Source organism: Chiloscyllium plagiosum, unplaced genomic scaffold (assembly GCF_037043375.1).
Source record: "Chiloscyllium plagiosum isolate Xiang-an unplaced genomic scaffold, Cpla_swu_hap1 HiC_scaffold_8, whole genome shotgun sequence".
Lineage (NCBI taxonomy): Eukaryota > Metazoa > Chordata > Chondrichthyes > Orectolobiformes > Hemiscylliidae > Chiloscyllium > Chiloscyllium plagiosum.
In genome coordinates, this window is record NW_028270146.1 from 78,415,112 (window position 1) to 78,438,312 (window position 23,201).

General features: G+C 36.2%; 1 protein-coding gene across 2 annotated transcripts in view; it reads right to left on the reverse strand.

Moving 5' to 3' along the window:
- Nucleotides 1-1,995: 1,995 nt before the first annotated feature.
- The window catches only part of cdin1 (CDAN1 interacting nuclease 1), a 165,626-nt gene continuing 144,420 nt past the window's right edge, over nt 1,996-23,201 (reverse strand). For both annotated transcript variants that reach the window (XM_087990026.1, XM_087990027.1), the window contains one exon: nt 1,996-4,315. In XM_087990026.1, coding sequence (XP_087846152.1) covers nt 4,162-4,315 — 154 coding nt within the window. In that variant the 3' untranslated portion in view covers nt 1,996-4,161. The remainder of the gene's footprint in view (nt 4,316-23,201) is intronic.

Consider the following 23,201-nt stretch of genomic DNA (forward strand, 5'->3'; position numbering starts at 1 on the left):
CATGGGATGGGCTGGGGTATGCTTCCTGGGTCTAATACGACCTGCGTTCTTCCTATTACCCCGGGAGGAAGGCGATGATTTGGGAGTTAAACTCTTTGACTCCCTGCGTAGGTCGCCAAGGGATATCCAAGTCGGTGATTGGGGGGATGAGTGGCCACCGGCCCGGATTATTGAATACTATGGGCCGGCTACTTGGGCACAGGACGGATCATGGGGATATCGTACTCCTATCTATATGCTAAATCGAATTATCAGGCTCCAAGCAGTCGTAGAGGTCATTACTAACCGGACTGCCCTGGCCCTAGAGCTGTTGGCTCAGCAGCAGGATCAGATGAGGGCTGCTATATATCAAAACCGACTTGCCTTGGATTATCTGTTGGCCTCGGAGGGGGGTGTGTGCGGGAAATTTAACCTGACAAACTGCTGTCTAGAAATTGACGATAATGGTAAAGCGGTTTTGAAAATTTCCGATGAAATTCGGAGATTGGCCCATGTGCCAGTACAATCTTGGCGTCCTCTTAGTGGCATCGGATGGTGGGATGGTCTCCTAGGTGGTAGCTGGTGGCGCACGGCGTTGCTGGTGGTTGGGGGCGGCATGATTCTTCTTCTCGTATTACCCTGCCTAACTCCCTGTATTCAGTTTTTAATTCAGAAAAATATTTCCCGACTCCAGGCAGTGGTGGTTCCACAACATGGGACACGGGAACTTAAAGTGATGTTGCTGCGAAAGACCAAGGATTTCCCGGGCCCTTGAGGGAAGGGGGGGGGCTTATCTTGGTCAGGCACATCTTAAAGAAAGAAAAGGGTGGAATTGTAAGAGGTAATTTCGGTTTAAACTTTAAGATGTGCCTGGACCACAGACTGATCTATAATAAAAGACAAAACCTTTGTCTCTTTTCTAACAACCATTTTATATACTCAAAAGTAGAGTAGTTTAAATTGTGCAGAATGCTGACAATTTGTGAGCTATAGTGAAAGCGAGCAGGCTCTTGATTAATGAAGCCATTCACACAGCAGAGAAGGATGAGTCCTTCGCTGATAAGACTCCAGGATGGGAGTGCGACTTGAGACATCTGTTTCAAGATTAAAGCTTTTGACTGATAAGACTACAGGGTGAGAAAAACAACAAACTTTGGAGACTCTGGAGCCTTTTGTTGCAGACTTTGTGATAAAAATAATGATGTTTTTAAGAATGTGAACCTCATGGCTTGTTGGAGCCAAGGAGAGGAGGGACTTGTCCTATATACAATGGAGACTTTGTAAGCCTCAGCGCGCCTTTTCTTTAAGGGTGCCCGACTCTGCAGACTTGACTTGTTAATAAAACTTTGTTTTCCTGAATTTGTCTAGAGCGATTATTGAGAAGCGATTTTCGTTTCTAACAATATTTGTTATTGATTGTTTTTTCAACAATTTTACATGTTTGTAAAGTTAAAAGAATTTGCTAATAAATATATTTACAAAAACAAACCTGCTCATCTCAGAATCAAGTACTAAAAAGCAGTAAGGATTATGATATTTACCTCAAAAAGCCACAATATTGTAGAACAAAGCAAGTTTAAGTTTAATTTCTTCCACTTTGAGCTTTGTAGCTGTGTTGAGAAGATTGATTTTACTTGGTGTGGGGCAAAGAGAACAAAGGTAACATGACTATACAGATTGTTCTGTTATAATGCAACAATTGTGTTCCTCTGTAACTTCATGCTCTAGAAAACCGTGTTATGGAAAACCGCAATAGAAAGTCGTGCTGTAGAAGATCACGGTACCCATTTAGTAGAAAGTTCATGTTATCCAAACAACTTCCACAATTTTCCAATCATGTTATAGCCAATTCTTTCTGACAAAACACGCATTTATAGCAGAACAACTTGTACCAATGTTGTACATCTCCTGATGCTGCTACATTGCAAGCACAAATGAAAACCCCACAGCAAGTCCAATGTTACAATCTCTGTAGGGACTGGTAACTTAAAAAAAAAATCAAAATTCTAGTTAAGAGATGAAAAATATGACACAGGATTTAATGATAAGATTTTTATTGTTTCAAATAATTCAAATCACTATTCCCTAAACACTTTTTAAAAAAGCTAACATGCATTAAATTACAGAAATAAACCTTTCACCTTTCTACTGATAACACATCATATTCCCCAAAGATTTACAGTCCCTTTAGGAAACAGTCTCCCAACTTTCAATGTGCTCATGTTCCCTGGTTTCGCCCCAGTTGTAACTTTGAGTGACCACCACCTCTAAGTACTTCCCTTAGATTTTGCAGAATTTCCTAAATTCACTACCAACAGCAAATCTGCCTTTAAAATTCTTCTACTCTGGCCATGCCAATACAAATATCCCAGAATCTTTAGATGGTTGTGGATGCATTTATTTGACTAGAGATATGCAATTGTGGTAGTTAACAAAGTCAAGTAGCCTCTTCTCTCTGTTGACCACAAAAAAACTACAATATTCATCGACTTGTAAGGAAGCCTGTAACCAGATCTTATGAATCTCCGCCCTCTTCTCCATGCCGACTTGAAGCATATTAGTACTGCATTCAGATTGTAGACATGTGATTAGTAGTTCTTCAGAAGCCAACTTTTTTTAATGCTAGAACCAAATGAATAATTTAAAGCACAATTGCTTACAACTTGACATTCTAAATATTTCTGGAATTTTTGAAATTCAGTCTCTACTGTTAATTCAATGGCTGCTGCCATTGTTGCAGAACACAAATAGCTTGAATCTGTTTCTCAGTAAAATAATCTAACCTCCCTTTGATCACTAGTAATCAAGGTACTGAGGCTTACTGTCAGGCGGATTGCAGAACAGGTTACATAACTTCTTTCTTTAACATTTAAAGACAGTTTAAAAAAATCCTTAACCTCATAATTCTAACAAAGGGTGCAAAGAATTGCTTCTCTTTTAGCTTTTTGTGTACTACATGGGGCCACCAAAAACCAGTGGATCACCTTGAAATAGACTATAATTTGATTGACTTGACACATGATTTTATAGCAGGAAACTCTTTCTGCCACAAGCCCTCCCCATTATACAAACTGGGGATCAGCACTGATATATGCTGGCTTGCCTGCACAGTAGCTGGGCTGAATGAAAGAAAGATATGCATGCAGGATTACAAAATAATGCTTTGAGAAAAATCTGGAAAATTTAAAATCAGATTGCTGTTAAAATTAATGTGACATATCCCCTCAAAAAAACACAACTGATACATGGACATGTGCATTAAATTGTGGAAGATTAAAACCATAGTTATATATATAGATTGGAGAACAATATGTGCATCTGATCACAGCAGTTGCAGAACCAGTTATACACTGCTTATCAGATTTGACATTTCTTTCAGCAATTCCAAACCTGGATCTTTGTGTAGACAATGCATATCAGCTCAATATCAGATGCAGACAACATACTCAACTAAGCACTCTGAAATTTAAGAAACCTTTGCTGGATGTATGCAGCAATTAGATACAATTAAAACTACTTTACATACATTTATTGTCAAGCTTTTATGTTATTGAGGGTGAACCCAAAATCTTGTACATGTGAGCGCTCAGAAAACAAAGTTATGTTCTTGGCTATGAACTGGAAATCATGTTTGAAGAATCTAACTGCCAGGAATTCATTCCTTCTGTTTTAACACATTATGCATTCAGACTGCTAATTTGATGAATTATGACAATTTTGCAATGATATAACATAATACCCTTTGTAAACCAATTTGGATGAAATTAAAACATTTTAAACCATCTTACAATTGTTTAACATATCATAAAAACAGCCCTCCTATAAATTCACAGCACAGTAATAAACCTTAACAATTAATGTTTCAATAAATTAAACAAACTTCGAATAGTGCCTTCTGGCATTTGAATTTTCACCCTTCAGATTGGAGAAAAGAATTCGGAAGTTGGAAAGATTAAGACTATCTACAAAGTATTGACACAGACGGGCATACTGATAATGAGTGGTGCATGTCCTTAAGTTCTTGGCTGCTCACAGAAGCGTGTTGCTGAAATAAAGCAGAAACCCTGAATGTGTTTTTCTAAAGAGGTATTACGGTGACCCAGGGCAGCAGGAGTTCAACAAAAGTTCAGTCAAGATTTTGTCAGTAGTTCTCAATGCAGAAAGGAAAAATCACTTCCGGATTCACCTATCCCTTCCGCGTTCAGTATTGGCCATGGTGCAGTGCAAGGTTACAATGTCTTCGGGGAAACAATCTTTGAGTATGATTCCACGGTTACGGTGACAGTCCAACTCCTCAATAAATCCACACCAGTAGATCACTAATCCAGGTCCAAATCTGAAAATTAGATGCAAAACATATCTTTTAAAAATCGCACCAAGAACACACTGCAATGCCGTATAATTTGGCTGCCTTAATTAAGTTCAACTTTTCTTCACATAAAATTTGGATGTTGAAGATCATAATTTTGTAATAACAAATGAAAACCTACTGATACATCTGGTAAGATTGCTAATCAGTAACAATGCCTGGATAAATAATGCCAGCCGTATCTGGCCAACCAATGCTGCTGAGTGGAACTCACAGCAATGTTGGTGCTTATTTTTCTGACACGGACCTTCTAGACATTTAAAAAGCACCTGGATGGGTAAATGAATCGGAAGGAGTTGGAGGGATATGGACCGGGTGCTGGCAGGTGGGACTAGATTGGGTTGGGATATCTGGTCAGCATGGACAAGTTGGACCGAAGAGTCTGTTTCTGTGCTGTACATCTTTATGACTCGAGAATAAAGCATTGATTAACTGAATGCAGGATCAACATAAGCACTTAAAATTCAATTTCTGGTTTCACTCAGTAAAACAGATAAAGAGTTTTCATCAAGACCAGACAGAATTTGGATTAAGCAATAGGGCATAGATTCTTAGCCATTTTAAAAATATTGTTGGATTTATTTGCAAGACAGGTGCAGTTTGGAGTAATCCAGCATCGCAAATTAACCATACCAGAGCGACACCGAAAGAGGTTCCAAGTGGAAGCAACAAAGACCAACATTGCCCAGGGTTCCACCAGGCAGCATGGTTCATCATCCACTACTAGCAGACAACCACAGCCAGCCAGCATCAGTGATATACCAAGCAATACATAAAAATGTCATATTATATCAAAGGTCCCACCTCCTTCAACTGCATGAGATTTTAAAGTATCCATTACGCTAGTTAGCTCCCTCAAGCCCAACAATGGAAACCTCTGCTTCACTCAGTGTAAGATACTAGTTGATAAGAAATATATGTCAGATTATGCTAATTTGAAGTCATACTAACTGCAATGTTTCAATTCCTGTGAAATATTGCAATTTTTTTATTGCTAGTTGGGTTGAATTTCTTGGAAACTATTTCACACTTTCTCTAATGCAGTTAGTACACCAAGAAAATAAATAGTCCCTGTGTGCTCTTTGCCTCAAAATATAGTAATCTGGCTCCGAGGGACTGTCATTTCACAACTATTGGAAGACCATGTCAAATGATAATAATTAAAATCATGGGATTTGTTTGGGTTGCAAACTACAATTGCTTTGAGGTAGCTTGGCCCACATGAAGGGGGATGAAAAAAAAAGATAGTATGCTTACTATGCACTCCAATAAGGAATTGGGGCATTGCAAAACGAGTTACTCACAGTTGAGGGTATGTAATGCATTCACGGGATGAGAAAGTTTTCAAAAAAGTGTAAAAAACACACTTCAGTACATAAAATAAATATATTTTAGCACAAAGGATGTAAAAATATGCTAACATATTTTATAACTGAAGGTTTTAAAATGAGGACAACGCAAATGATATTTCAACATTTAACAATTTTAAGTTGTACTGTAAATACTTAACTATAAGTTGCAATAACACTTTAAAAAAATAGTACAATCGATTATTCTAATGCATAGTGCTAGAAAAAAGGCAGTTCAAAATTCTGGATCTGCGCTATGTGTAACCTTTAAATGGATATGCTGAGCCCAACAGGCAATCTCAGGAAGTAGCCCTGTGGAATAGTTGACCCATCAGGAAGTTAGGACCTTCAGCCAGAGTTCATAAAGATATAATCACTATCAATCAGAATGTGTCACCACTAGGTCTGAACATCAGAATCTTAGTTTTTTCTCACCGCAAGCATCCAAACAAGTTGCTGGATTTTCAGCATTACAGAGAAAGATTTTAATTAAAACTGCCAAGTTTTCATAACTTCTTCAAATATCAGGAGGATGGCCCAACACCAGAACTGTTCAGCTCACATCCAACTTTTGTAGTGTTGTGTTATGAAAAAAGATAACACCACAACACAAGCTGATCAAATGCATTATGGCATGGATGGGAAAACACATATTTATGCAATATAATGCAACAGCTTCAGTGAAGGATAAGGACTTACTGGGGTTACTGATTATTCTGCAATTGTAGAACATAGATTGTGGATAATACATATAATTACTGATATATTCTATTCAAAAGATTATTAATATGAAACTAACATGTGTATTATAAGTTAATCATATTCATTATTTAAAAATTTTTAGAAGTAAATACTCTATCCTTCAGATATCACACTCTGTATATAATAAATATAAATCATAGGTAAATATTATTTTTAAAAGTAAATAAAGATGAAGAAAACCAGCATTTGCATCCAAGTGATCACAGAGCATCCAACAGTAACAAATCCATAATTGATTTCAGGAGATGCACGTTTTTGAGGAATTGTACCTCAGATAACAGAATGCCAACTTTGACTTTCTTACTGCTATGTTGCAAACCTCATCCTATTTCTGACAGAGTGACGTGGTGCAAATAAAACGTAAGTCAAATTAACAGCAACTAAGGAACTCCATCTGCGATACAAGATGGAAAGCACTTTGCTGTGGATTTCTTTTTAAAGTGTGGTCAATGAAGAATGATATTATTGTAACATATTAATATTGAAAATGCAACATTTTTCAGCTCTTTGGTTTATAGGACATCTTTCCCATTTAAGGAGAAAATAATTTTCTTGGAAGCAAAACTAGTTGCAAATTCAATCAGCATGATGGAAAACTGCCAAAAAAGATCAGGGAACCACTTTTAACATACTCACAATACAAGAGAATGAAAAAACAACCCAAAAAAGGATGTGTTCACTTATATTACCTAACTTAATGTTGCCTTTTATCAATAAAATAAAAAACAATTAAAACAATAAAACCTTTAAATAATGATTATGAAGGCACACCCTGAAATTGTTGTATTTTATTTGTGTGCCAAATGACTGCTAGTCTTGGCCTAAAGTACAATTGTTTAAATTTATGTCAGGGCCCAGAAATTGAAAGTTAATTGAATCTCTACTGTGTGTTGAAACATTACTCAACACAAAACCTTTTCCTCTATCATTTTTTTGTTCGATGTCCCTCATGGGTTTTCTCCAACCTGACAAACTTAACTGGCCTGCAACTAAAATGAAATTGCAATTCATTACCATTAAAGTTCTAGGGAAAAAAACTTATTTAAAAAACATTCTCCAGGATCTCACCATTTTACCAATTATATACATGAAATACAAATTACGGAGTCATACAGGTTTAACTGTACACAATAAGTCTACAGTGTGACTTGCTGCATATTATTTTGTGATCTTTTGTCATCAAGGTCAAGTATTTGTTAAATTGAGAGAAATGGCTTTATGATATAAAAATAGTAATTACAATTCAGAGCCCTAAGAAACACATCCAAGACATGTTAATGTATATTCCACAACTTAGTCTAGTGATCTAAACCATTCTTACCAATTATGCCCCGATGTATTTTGCAGACTTCTCAATTTTTTTTCCCAGCCTTTCTCTTGTACTTTTATATGGCATTTAAACAATATTGTTGCTTGCCTGAACCTTGCCTCAGGTATGGATCGTTATAAACTTGTACATCAATTTCTTATTATTGTATGTTGCTACAAGGAATATGATGGTGACCTGTTCCTTAATTTGTCTTAATTTCTTCCTAATCTGCATTATTGCTTGGCGTTTTTTATTCTCACAAGTGTTGTAATTATTGATATTCAATTCAGAAAATACAATTATGGAAGTTATTAATAGAACATTTATGTACATAACCTATTTGAATAAAATTGGATCGGTAGGTTTGAGTCAAAGGTTCCAAATTGATCATCTACAATGTGTGAGTTTACAATTTGTACTTATTTTTAACATTAACTTATTTGTATTATATTAATCTATATTCTGAACAGTGTTTACCCAATTTTTTGGGTTGCATATTTATTTTATTCATTTCTCACAATTTCAACTTATTTGAGGTTCAACTAAGGTCCAAACATTTGGAACTCAGCAAGCATAATTTTAAAACACTTTGGTAAGCCAAACTGAACAATATCATGTTTGTCTATATTTGCACTTTAGTAAACTAATTCTTTCACTACTGATTTAGACAGCTGTACAAACAGCAATATAACTTTTGTCTTTACAAAGACGAGTGAATAAGAGGCCATTCAACTTACTGTTTGAGTTTGTAGAGTATTTAAAAAATAATCCCATTATTCTGCTTTATTTCACTTCTTTTTATCTTCCTTTCCTTTTTTAAAGATGAGAGCAGCAACTGTTTGAATAGTGCTTGTTTCAACTGCTCACAATGATAAAGTGTTATAACTATTTTCCAGGTAAAGGGATTTCTTCTACTCTCTCTTCTCATTCTCATCGTGAAGTTGAAGCAATAGGCCAACTAATTTCATAACTCGAGGACATAGTTTCCTGTCTGCTCCTTCAAAAGCTACATATTTTAAAAAAAATTCTAAAATCTCCTCTTGACTTTTTCATTTATCTATCTGACTGGTTCTATTAACCTTACTTTCTATTGATAACTTGCTTTCTACATGTTCAAATGCATATTCCAATTAATTTTTTAAAGGCAACTGAGATGTGTTATGGCATGTTCCAAATACTTATACACTAGATCTACACAACTGATAATCTTGTCAAAAATAAATTGATCTTCAATAACGGGTGAAATGGGTCCTGTATATTTTCTAAAACATACAATTGCAAATCAGGAGCATTCATTAATTGTTTGGAAAAAAGCCTCAAGAATTCAACTCTAGCACCTTCTAAAACTTAAAAAAAACTCTTGAATCTTTACAGAGGTTTCCTATTGAAATGAAACAATAGAAAGGGTGAGGACTTCTGATAAATATTTTGGTAAGTAATTTCAAAGAGTACACACGATTAAAATGAACTTAAAATCAAACTTGGCGTTAAACAGCTTTTCAAAGAGGTAGGGAAATTTCCATTAAGCTTTTTGAAAAAAGCTTTGCAGCAGCTGGGGCATAACTAGATAAGTAATTCTGACTATTTTCTGAACAGGGCTCATTGCCAGAACATTACTCCAATTTGGAGACTAGCAACAAGCCCTGCATTAAAAATCAAGCATGAACTTTAACTACATAAAACCTGGACAGTAAGAAGAGGTGTGCATTATTTTCTCTCGAAATACATGTGACATAGTGTGTATTTCAGTGCTATTTTCTTCATTAAGAGTGCACGGAAAATGAAAATAAAGTACAAGTCTTCCAAAATCAAAGAGGTTGCTGTATGAATGTTCTGCTTCATATAAGATCGAAGATAAATCTCAGAAGTTGGTATCTGCAGCACACTCCAAAAGATTTTTCAGTAGCATTATTTATGTCCTTCTTTAAATGGAGAATGTCTGGACAATTTACATGCTGAAGTGCAATGTAATCAAGATGGAATTTTGTTTGGTCTGTTCATAATTTGTGCAGTCCTCACATGGATCCAGTATGTATTTAAATATGGAATGTGGAACGTGGCTTGTTCCAATCTATAAACTGACAGACAAAAGCACCGACAAACCACATTTTACAAGGACAAGAAATACAATAAAATATTCTACAAACATTTCCTTAGCTGCTTTAAAGGGGAACTCTTCAAGAAAAACTAGTAAGTTTTTCTTCAATTTAGAGTGAGCAAATAGAAGAACAAAATATCATTGAACTACAATGGCACCCAGAACTACCATAATTGTTAATAAATGCCAGGGGAGTTTGCCATAAATATTTGAAAATTATTTTAATTCTTTTAATCCTCTAAATGTTAATTATTATCTTTGCCCCTTCAGATTTCAGTGAGCTACACACTTTACTCTGGTGGAAAGGGCAAACTGAAAATCTTATTTAATCTTTCAGTATCTTTATAATTGGGTAGATGTCATGCATGAATGATCCAGGTGACTTTTCTTTCTGGCTTCTCAATAACACTATGCAGAATAGCAACTTAGATATAAACAGTTCCAAGAAATAATGCCATACAGTTGTCATAAAGGAACACAGCATGGGATAAAATATTAACACTGTAGCCCTACCAAAATGCATTCCTCTCAACACTGTAGCATTGTCAAAATTCATTGTCACCAGCTTCCCAGTATTACCAAAAAAAATTTTCCCTCATTTGATTAACACTCAATTGACAGACTAGGAATATGCTGTTTCAATCTTTAAAATTATTTGTAGATTTTTAATAATTGAGATTTTTAGTGGGTTTACCATCAATACTAAAAATTCAGTATAAACTGCACATTACGCACAGAATCACAAATGACAATATCATCAACACAAGAAAAATGGTATTGAAATACCACCCAAGTCAAACATGCCTTTTATAAATAAAGGAAAAAAAAGAAACCTATCACAAATATACTTCAGGAAAAATAAAGCAAAGCATGTTTGCCAAACATACAGATTATTTATTTTTAAGATCAACTATGGTTTTTGTGCTTGTTAGAAAACAACACAAACTGTTCCCCTCTTATACATGACAAACACGGATTTGAGTTCTTTTAGAACTTTACAGCAAAGTTTGGATAGCACAAAGCACTTTTCTTGCCATTTTCTCCCCATAGACTGAGGACAAAGCTTGTATTGTATGATATCCAGGACTTTGGGTCATATATCAGTAATGGGGCCAGTTTGAGATTGCTGAAAACAACCAGTTAAAGCTGGTCTCTTTATATTAAAAAAATGCCAGGCACACTGTTTCTTATCCTGGGTGACAGAATACGTGAGATCAGCTATTGTAAGAAGCTGTGTTTGGGTCTCCACACTCAAAGCAGTGGTCAAGGAATGTTACCATTAGGTGATTAATAGGTGTTTATTTTTAGGGCTTGAACTGGAAGGCCATTTCAAGGCCACTGCAAGATGATATCTACATAATCAGACGGTGTCTTGCACGTTTACAACCTTTTTCCCCGACATCTGGGACCTGCCCGGTGTCCTCACAGGCAGTTAAAAAGTGCCAGATAAATTCAAAAACAGGATATGCAGATCTGTTTACACAAAGGAGCAAAAAAGGAAAACTTTAGGAAGTTAAGTCCTGAATACACTGAACTGTCCTCCATCACACATTTTAAAATGCCTGCATTAAAAAGTGCTACCAAGTACTCCAGAGGCAATCTGCAGCCTTCACTGCCCCCAGCATCTGTGTTGTCAGAATTAAAGAAGGATTAAAGCATTGCTATGGATAACATGAAATACCTCACAAGGAAGTGAGGAGACTGGAGCAGCCCTTTGGATACATCAACTGAGCCACCCAGGGTCCATAATGTAGTCATACATTGTAATTTAGCAGCAAGAAATCCACAGAGAAGTGATCTTGGAGTTCTATCAAGATGACAAGTCAGACATCATTCACTCACTTCCTGGAGCCTGGCTTGACACACTTTGCAAGCATTAATTTGAAGCCACACTTTATCATTTGTACTGCGCTTGTACTTCCAATACACTGCAACCCTTTTACAATTTTTTAAAAATAAAAGATAATTCCTCATTCAGCTGGACAATGATAGCTTTGAATATTTTGCATAGTAAAATAGCTCATTATTTCATAAACACATTTATGCTCAACAATTTAAATTTACAATGCTAGTTATCACAAAACAAATTCTCTAAGATATCTCAAACCAATTCTTCAAACAAATATAAATTGAACCCTGAGTGAGATAATTGTTTCTTAATCAACAATATAAAGAATCAGGCCTTTCAGCACAGAGTCTCTACCAACTTTCAGTTAGATCATGGCTGACCTTGATCTTACCCACCTTAGTTCTATGTTGTGAGAGATTCTTGTCTAACAAATATATGTCAATCTCAATTTTGCAATCTCCAACTAATCAACTGCAACAGCTTTTTGAGAAAGAGTACTCCAAATTGCATCGAACTATAACTTATATACAGCTTCTACCCTATGGTATTCTAGGCCTTTTTGGAGGGGGTTTGGGGGGGGGGGGGGGGGAAACAAACGTCAACACTTCACCAGCCTGTTAAATTACTGTTAATTAAACCAAAAAACGGTTTTATCCACTAACTTTTAGCGAGTTTTGCATTTGAACACCTTGATTTCTCTGCTCCTGCTGAATTACAGCACAATGAATGAGTAGACTTTCAATAAATCTATGGTTACCTTTCACACCAAGACTACTGTCTATCACCCAGGTAATAGGCTAAAATAAAACAATGCCCCTTAAAATTGATGACAAGATTATCGTTATTCCTGGATTGATAAGGCTAGTTCTTTGCACTACAATATATTGTGAGAGTGCTTGAGCAACAGTGAATGCAAGAGGGATTACTTCTCTAAACAGTGCTACCACAATCATGGGAAGTCCCATTAGCAGACAATGAGCTTGGAATTAAATAGCTAAAAAAGAGATCTTGCTAATTTTAAACAAAAGATGGCCCAGGCCCAAACAGTTTTCTAATAGTTAAGCTGATGGTAGCTAGTATTTTAAAACAAATAAAATAAATTGGCTAGCTAAGTTAGATGATCATCAGATTTATCCCCAAGGAAATAATGTATGTATACATCATCCTGAGGCGGCAGAAGACAGAAACACAATATCTTTCCTTCAGGATTGGCTTGAAGATAATCAAGAGCTGCACTGAAATGTGCCACTCGAATAAGAATGAGCTCATTGGGTGCCAAATGGGAATCTTAGAGGTCAGCAAAGTTGCATTCTAATTGTGAACAACCTGCGCTTTCGACAAGAGGTTATCCTATGGAACGCAACACAATTAGAGGGATATATTTGGCTGAGTAACACATGTTTACATCTTCCTGCATTTGTCTTTGGTATTTTTGAAGCTGTGGCAGATAATCATGCCAATTCAGGCAAGTTACAATATTCAGTCTGCCCAAGTGTCCAAATAATAAAAATAATGGGTTCTCCAACTTGTGAATAGACGAATTACGAGACAACTTTAAAAAAAAAGCACATTGACAAGGATCATTCTGCATGATAAATGTTGGATCCCAATTATATTGTAATGTAGAAAAATTGAATGACCCTCGGGGGTAGAAAAACCTTCCTGTGTTGAATATTGACAGAGGTGATCTGTGAAAATCCCTAAAAGACAGCTATAAGAGGGTGAGATCTGCAAAGTCCATATAAACAAAGTCTAATGCATAATTTTTGTGTACCATTATTTTCTTTTCAGAATAAAGAACAGTCCAAAAATAAACCTGGCATAAAGATTTTAGCTCATCGCCCAAAAGTTGACGTGGCATCAAAATGACTGCAAAACCATTCCTAGTTCTCAGAAATGCAATAGAAAATGATTTAGATGTAAAAATGATCAATTTTTGGAATATGTTATTAAGAGGGCTAGAGGTAAGCAAGTTGCAATGAGAATTATAGAGGAGGACAGATTAGAAGACAGACTAGAAAGAAACAGATATTTCTCATGCAGATTCCAAAATGAGGGGACTTGGATTTTGGATAATGTGCAAGATAAACTTTTTTTTTTATTTAGAAGATTAGAAGTCTGTGAAATGTACACCCTAAATTATGAAGCAACTGATTTCTACAATTCATAGCAGCAGTAGATCATTTAGTCCCTTGAGCCTTCTCCACTATTCAATGAGATCATGGCTTATCTGTTCTCCACATCATATACTCACCTTTACCCCATATCCCTTAACACCACTAGATAACATCTAAGACTAGACAGCATTTTTCTGAAATTTTTCAACTTTGAGAAACAGCGAGCATTTGGTGAAACATTAGGCGATGTTAAATCAATCAAAGTATTTTCCTTGGGCATCTATAAGATCTCAAGTTCAATTAATCTGAACCGAGAGTTCTCATTCTGAACTCTGCAGAGGTATTTTTTGCCAACTTGCTATGAGCCATTTGAGGTACTTCAATAGGAAAAAGGCATCATACACAGTTCTTCCAGTGGCCGAGAAGAGAACTGGTCGTTGACTCAATAATAAACACTAAATACCTTCAACCTAAAAACATACATAAGTAATCTGAATAAATATTACTACTCAAAACATTTCCCACTTTCAAGCAGCTAAATGCTCAAGTTACTGAAATAGATAAGAAAGCTCTCAGGTCTAATCAGTCTTTGGCCACTGCAGAGGATGGTATAAATGACCTCAATGCCCAGGTTTGGGTAGGGAAAAATCATGGGTACCCGATCATACAATGATTTCTTAAGTAAGCAAAGAAATTAATAAATACTTTTGAGTTGCACAACAGTTGAAGATTGTCAGTAACAAAAAAAGGAAGAAAGAAAAGGATGTGAGGTGGTCTCAGCTGCGGCAATCTCACCAATGAGTCAGATCAGGGGTTCAAGGCTGACTCCAGAGACCTGAGCACATAAATGATGCTGATTTTTTAGTGTAGTATTGAAGGGGTTGTGGACTGTTAGAGGTACTAATTCAGATGAAATAATAAACCAAAGATCGTACACTATTCAAACAGCAGAGAAGATTTTTGGTGTTCTGGTCAAATGTATTCCTCAACTAACTTCACTAACAAAAAAAAACGATTTGGTCATTAATCTCTTTAATGCTTGTACAACTTTGCTGAATAAGAGAAAGTGAGGACTGCAGATGCTGGAGATCAGAGTCGAAAAGTGTGTTGCTGGAAAAGCACAGCAGGTTGGGCAGCATCTAAGAAGCAGGAGAATCAACATATCGGGCATAATGTCACATTCCTAATGAAGGGCTTATGCCTGAAATGTTGATTCTCCTGCTTCTCAGATGCTGCCTGACCTGCTGAGCTTTTCCAGCACCACATTTATCAACTTTGTTGAGTGAAAACTGGTGACCATAATTCACCACAGTACCAAGAACATTTTTCAAAAGGTACTTACTCAATATAATTGCAAGTCACTCTTTATTTCTATGTTCACAGGCAGCCGAGTGCAGCAGAATGAGGAGCTGGTGATGTAGGGATGGTTGGCAGTGCTTGTCCTGTACAGAGCACAGCACTTCCTCAGGTACCACCAATGGATAAAATCAGAGGAGTTACAGAAGCTGACAGCCTCTGAACCACTTATTTTGGTGCAGGAATACTATGTGGCTATAGCATGGTCCAGGTTGCAGTGAGATCATGCAGCTTAGTTTGTATCTTGCCTCATTCTAGAACTCAACATCTGCTTTCTCTGTTGCCTTAAACAGTTCAATGCGCAATTAGCCTGAGCAGTCACAGCCCAGTCACTCATTGGCACAGGTCCACACAGTCCCATTCACAAAACCCATGATCATAGGAAAAGGAGAGAGAAAAATCAACATGGGGCCAAACTGCACCTTTATTTAGCACATTGCCCTGTTATTTCAAAACTACAATTATTTGATGCTGACACTGGTTTGACTTAGCATCCAAGGAGCTTCAAAATCGACGTTTCGGGCAAAAGCCCTTCATCAGGAATAAACGAAGGGCTTTTGCCCGAAACGGTGATTTCAAAGCTCCTTGGATGCTGCCTGAACTGCGGTGCTCTTCCAGCACCACTAATCCAGAATCTGGTTTCCAGCATCTGCAGTCATTGTTTTTACCTCACTGGTTTGACTTAATTGACTGGATAACAATTTGCACTTGTAAAGCACCTTCAGCATAGAAAACCAATTTAAAGTATTTCACTGAAGCATAATTGAATATTTAAAAAATGAACACTGGGCAAAATGATGAGATGATTGGAAAGGTAACTAGAAGTTTGATCACAGAGGTATATTTTAAGAAGTAACCTGAAGGTGAAAGGATTTAATTGATAGAGGTCCAGAACACAAGACCTAGATTCTCAGACATAGCCAATAATCATGAGGCAGAGATTGAGGGTTGCTTAACATATATCCAAGTTTCCTAGCAATATAAAGTTAGTATGCTGCAAACAGATGAAGACTGGTTAAATGATTGGGCAAGAGAGCAGTAAAGGAGTATAACACAAGAAGTGTGAATTATTCACTTTGGCAGGAAGAGTGGAAACGCAGAACATTATTTAAGAGATTGCTAATGTTGGTATTCTGGGGATTTTGGTATCTTGTATAAGATTCACAAACGTTAACATGCAGTTACAACAAATAATAATAAAGCTAAGTACTACATTGATCCTTACTGTAAAGCAGTTAGAGTATAAAGGATGTTGCGTTGCATTTTGGCAGGACCACAGCTGGAATAACGTGTACAGTTTTGATCGTTTACCAAGGAAGAAAATACTTCCTTTTGAAGGGATACCGCAAAGGTCAATTCTTGGGATGAGAGTATTTGCATATATTCCTTGTTCCCTTTGCATCCAACAATTTATTGATCTCGATCTTAGAAACAGACCAGCTCATCATTTCTTTACCCAGAGAGTGGTGGGGGCATGGAATGCGCTGCCTGTGGGAGTGGCAGAGTCAGAATCATTGGTGACCTTTAAGCGGCAATTGGATAGGTACATGGATAGGTGCTTAAGCTAGGACAAATGTTCGGCTCAACATCGTGGGCCAAAGGGCCTGTTCTGTGCTGTATTATTCTATGTTCTATGCTGACCAGACATTCCAATCTGACATAGTCCCATTTGCCAGCATTTGGTCCATATCCCTCTGAACCCTTCTTAATCATATTTACATCCAGATGCCTTTAAATGTTGTAATTGTACCCACCTACACCACTTCCTCTGGCAGCTCATTCAATACATGCTCTTCATGAAAAAGTTACACCTCAGCTTGCTTTTAAATCCTTCCCCTCTCATCTTATCCTATGCCCTCCCGTTTTGGACTCCCATACCCGAGGCAAAAAACCTTGGTTATTCACCCTATCCACATCCTTCAAGATTTTATAAACCTCTATAAAGTCATCCCTCAGCCTCCCGTAGTCCAGGAAAAATAGACTCAAACTATTCAGCTTCTCCCTAAATCGTGAACCCTCAGGTCCTGGCAACATTCATGAAAAAGGCAAAAGGTGAAGAAATTAAGTCTGGGGATAGTTGTTGTACTGAATGCGTTTACAAGAGATTAGCAGAGGCAAGGCTGTGAAGGGATTTAAACTCAAGGATGAGAATTTTAAATTTGAGATACTAGGATACCAAGAATAAGAGGAATGATGAGCATCATAAAAAAACACAAATTGCAAATGTCACATGTATAAAGTAAGCTTAGTTTGATGATGCACTGTAAGATTTAACTTCATAAAGTCAGTGCGTTGAAGTGCTTATGTTAATAAGAAAAATAATGAGCAATTCCAATCAATTATTCGAGCTTTGTTAGCAGCTGAGCTTACTGTGTTAAATTTCCTGGGTTAGTTTGTAAAATTTGACCATTCATTTCATTGAAAGATCTTCCTTTTTGGGAAAGTCCTCAGATCATACCAGGGGTTCCAAAACAAACCCTTAGCAATCTAAGGGAAGGACCTGATCAAATGAAAAAAAAAAATCACAATTTATATTTTCATATTAATGAGCAATTTCAATATATGTTTTGCAGAGATAACTTCCAGGAAGGTCTTTATTCACTAGATTTATGATCATGTTAAATTAAATCATAAAAAAGGCATTATCACGTATTCAGTTAAGAATGTACTGATGCCTAACAAACTGATGGAGAGACATGAAACAAGAATAACTAACAGAATCAAACAATCACATCCACAACTTATCAATTTTTAGCACAAATAAAATATCAATTTGTCAAAGTTTTCCACTGTTCTCATTTACAGTATGTGGAATAACTTTTAAATATAAAATCATAAGAAAGATTATGTGGACAAAAATATGCTTTTCAAAGTAAACCGCTGTGTCTTGGAAAATAAAAGCCTTTCATATAAAACTGCAAGTAGTAAAATAATAACAATGTGCAATTTATAAATGACATAAGAGTTGGTCAGGCAAAAAACAATTAATTTAAATAAATCAACAACATTGGATTGGATGCAGTGAAACATTGATAAGTTCTCTTTTTAAAAAAGGAACTTATAGAAATAAGAGATCTGTTATTTTAGTGCACGAGAGAGAATCCTATACAAAACAAACCATTTTTTGAAGAAATTGGCTTTCATTACAGCTGTTACATGGTAATAACAGTGATTATTGTTCAGACTGAATTCAGTCACCATTCAAATTGTGGTCAAAACAGCTTACAGCCAGTTCACCTTTCTACGATCACATATTCCTTCTGGTTTCAATTACGTGACACAAAAAGAATAAAAACATCTTTCACTAACACTTTCCCCAAATGAAAATAACCTGTGATCTGAACAGTGGTTCTAGGCTGCAATTTTTCTGTAGCCAGTAACTGCTTGCCTCTAATGTGCAACCCTAAAAAACACCCATCATCACTGGTAGAAGCAATTTGTAAAATTACCTGGTGCTGGCAAGCAGGGCTGTGTGATGGGTGTGGACTGGCTGGCTGCTGGAATCTGGAACAGCCTCCACCCACTACTCTGATGTAGATAAACCAACAGTTCCAGCTTTAATTATTGATCCATTAAAGGATGGCAGTAGCTCTCTAATACACACGCTGCCATTTCCTTCTTCTGAGACAGGTCAAAACATCACTCGTCATACGAATTCTGTTTAAATCTGGCTTCAATTTATTTTATGGTCTTTTCTAACCTTTGATTTAATCAACACCAGTGCTTATACAGCATTCAACAAATAGCAGTAAATACAGATTTTGACTTCAGAAACAGTCGAACATGAGACTAACGCAGGTCAAGCACTAGTCTCTGTTTAGTTGATAAATGCTTTGCTAATCCAATCACTGGCGGAGAAAACTACACGCCATCAGCCAAGTGACCTGACCTAAGCTATACTAGATTTCACATGGGTAAAATTTAGAAAGATGTTTATCCCAAGCATTGACCTAGCCAAGACCTTGTTCGTGCCAGGCTGGCATTCTGGTAAACTGGAGTGAAAATGCTTGGCTCAAATCAGTACCACGTGCATCTAACTAACACAAACCATCATTTAGAAACAAAGTGCACTGCAAAGATCAGTTATTCAGCAGTGCTCCAGGATATTATTACAACAAACTGGGGGAGATGTTAGCCAGATATTATCAGCATTTGTGGATGTATTTCACGTGTGCGCTTAATATTCATAGCTGCTGCTAAATAAATGCAATTTCAGTGTATTTTTAGGAATTTGCTGCGGAAACATTTGTTCAATTACCCATTTCATGGCTGATTGAGCTCTTTTAGAAAAAGATGCTGTAGGTCTTTTAAAGACATATGTCATTTATTAGAACTGGAAAGGGGCTGGATATACAGTATCTGGAACAATGGGCCAGAAATAAATTAAGAAGGTTTTATGTTGGAAGCTAAATGCTTCAAAATAAAATTAAAATAGAATGTCAAGCAGATCATTAAAATTACTGCAATTTTTTTGCTTATAATTTATTTAAATGAAACTAGAAATCTTAATGTCAAAACAATGGGATTTTTACAAAATGTTCATAAAATAAACAAGACCAACTTTTCTGGTTGATTTGGAGAATGTTACTTTCATGGGAAAGATATATATATATATTGTATAGCCCCTTTGTACTTTGAAACCAGTAGTTTATTCTGAACAGCCTATTAAGTATTACTGCCACAGTTTTGCTGCTGCTAAACTGCGAACCATAACTTCCAGGCTGCTGCAAAGCCACGCATGTGTGAAGCTTAGTGGTAACACTGATTCCAACAAAAGCAATTGGCTCCATTTAGATACACCAAAGTTGCCAATGTTTTGATGCTGTATAATTTACCTGTAAAAGTAGGTTTTCATCACCCACAGGAATTAAATCAAAGTATCATCAGTGCTTTTATGTATAAATCAACATATGACTATCCTCTCAGGCAAATACTCAAACCAACCTCATTTGTCACGTAAGTGAAGCACAGTACTCCAAGACATTCCTTGTGTCAGTTAAATATGTGTATTATAATTGATAAGTTGTATACAATGCTTAAACATTAAAGGGGTAAAACATTTAATGTGTGTGTTTAAGGAGAAAGGGATTTAGTAAAGTTTTAAATGTCTGTTCGACCCGAGAACAGCATATTCTTTGTAGAGAGTGCACAGCAAAAATCAAATGGATAGGTTTACAACTATCTGAACTTGCCTAGTTAGGATTTTGCTTTGTGGGTATCCTCTGCTCTTGTAAGTATTCATACAGATTTTTAACATGATGTAATTGTTTCAATTTTATAGGATATTTTAGTTCTGTTTCTTTCCAGCATTGATCTGCCATTGTCTTTCATAGCACAGTATTATGATTATCACAGTATTGTAAAAAATTTACTTTTTAAAAAAGTTTATTCCAAAATAATTAACCATTGAATATTAGGACATAATATGGTTGGAATATTGTACAAAGTAATTTAGGATAAAAATATGATACGGTCTGAAAGGAAACGTTTACATAAAGATTATATTCCATTTGTTTATTTTAACATATGCAGCTAAAAGACATATCAAGGTTCTTAGATCAAACATAAACCACCAAGTTTAATATTCAGCAGTTGTCCACCTAGTAGGGAATCATCATCATAACTTCACTTAAACAAAATTCTTATGGCAATACTAGAAAATCACAATTTATGAAAATTTATTTAAAAAATTATTTTCTGAATAGGACATTAACAAAAGTTACACATCACTTCTTATGTTTCTTTGCAACCCGAGCAATTAGTTCCGCTGTGCAAAACTGTGCACAAGTGCAAGATCACAGTGCCTGGTCAGGGGTGAAGCATTGCACCAAAGTGGAAGCTTTGGAAGTGGGGAAGTCATTATGATGTAACTGACCGATATGAAACTGCTACCATAGTTCAGATGTATTGTCAGGTTCCAGCCTCTAGCTGTTGTCTGATAGCCCTAAATACTTGACAAACTGAAGGCCTTTCACTTTACGTTCAAATTGCCTCATCTCCCTGTCAGAGCGCCATGGGGGACTCCATTAGTTTTCCAACTCCTTTCCCCCCACTGACAGTCATTTAGTTGGCTTCTTGTTGTGAAGGCTGTCCATGTCAAATTATCCAGGCCCCTATTGTCCTTATTACCACTAGAGAAGCCATCATGAGTAATGCTATGGGTCCCTCAGTTGTCACCATTTGTCAGGGGGGAAAAGAGTGTGGTTACATACAACTGACAGGTAATTTCAATGTCTAAAATTACCCCAATTACTCTTGTCATAAACAATTCGATAAATGCATGCCAATAAAAACAGATAAATACACCAAGGTCTTTTTTTATTAATGACTACAGTAATGAGTGAATCATTGATATGATGCTCCTTCTCTTCTAACTATGCTCAGCTGTGTGCTGGCAGTTGGTACCTGGTCAGCACAAATTGTGCCTTCTACTTTCATTATCCCATCAGTGAAAGAGAGTTTGAAAGGCCGTGACAAAATTAATTTAAGGGGAAAAAAATGGAGTGCCTAAAGCAGGTGTTAAGATAAAGATTTTCATTTGCTAGGTCAGTTCTATGCAGAGATGAAAAGAAAACTATGACTACTGCTGGTGAATTTCACAGATGTCAGAAAGATAAGGTCTCTGTGCTTGTATTTCTTTATGTTTGAATACAAGGAAGCTTGCAATAAAGCTTGTGGAGATAAAACAGCCATTAACAGTTTGCATGTTTTTGATACACCATCTAACAAATGTATACAATGTGGTGTCATTAAAATTTACAAAAATAACAATTACATAAATGTCATTCCTCAATACAACCTAATCTTTGATAATAAGTCTGTAGAAAAATGAATGTAAGTACTGTTATAGCTGGAATTAAATCTTTAGGTTGCATATTTTTAAAAACCCTCTCTATTTGCTGCTGTTTGACTTTTAGTCATGATCGCTGGCATGAATTGCACCCTGTCTCTTTGCTGACCGCAGTATGAAGTGATGGCTGAAAAACCCATCCGAGGGAAGTTGTTACAGGAAATTGCTCTTGGCAACTATTTGTTCAAGAATCAGAATTATTTTTTAAAAAACTAACACTGGGAATAGGGTGGAAAACAGGACAGGTTTCCTTAATGAGTAATCTATTTTGGTGCATTCCTGTCTGGACATGACAGTTAACCGAGAGCCCTGAAAAACTTGTAATTACCAGCGTTACAGGGCAATTAATGCATATTACACTGCACTACTCATGGCAGCAACTGTCATTTTCTCAATAAAAATGAATAGTCTTCAGCTAAAGGTGACATTAATTGGTCCTTTAATGAGTATGCAGCAAAGCCAAAGCCAAATATGAACAAAACAGCAATTCAATGAGCGACTTCTGGCACTAGAAAATTGCAATAAATGAGACTAATTGCTGTTTAGAAAAAAAACTTTAAAAAGCTATTAAATGCAAGATTTGAATGCTGAAGTCTAAAGAGATGGTTATGATGTTAATCCTGGGTTCTCCGAGCAGACAAAAATATTCAGCAAATTCCAAGCTTCTGACAGCAGGAGATGTTCCACAAATCATGTATGCACACCATATCCATCAAAAGCTATATTCCTGCTTTTATCAGTTTTCAGAATACTTTGGCAATTGCAGAAATCATTGCTCAGTTTCTGGGCTGTCATCTATGTAAATGTGAATACTGTCAATATTTCAGCAAAAAAAGCTTTGCTTCAAAAGGGGTAAGGAAGTACTAATATAGATCATAGTGAACTGTATTAGCATTGCAGAATGCATACAGTAACATAAAGGCATAGTAAAGCTCAAAGAACTAACACTTAATGTTTTGCCAATGGTGAGTTTGAAAAAGTTGCTATGAACAGTTCATTTGATTAGGTTATCCAAATAAAAATTACATTTCTGAATTATCTTCATTAGTTATTTTTAAAAGGGGGGATGATTTGTCCACACATCACAAATATATAAAGGTTGAAAGTTCTCAGTCAAACTGTTATTAAAATATCAACCAATATTGTGATTTCGCATCAGAAGC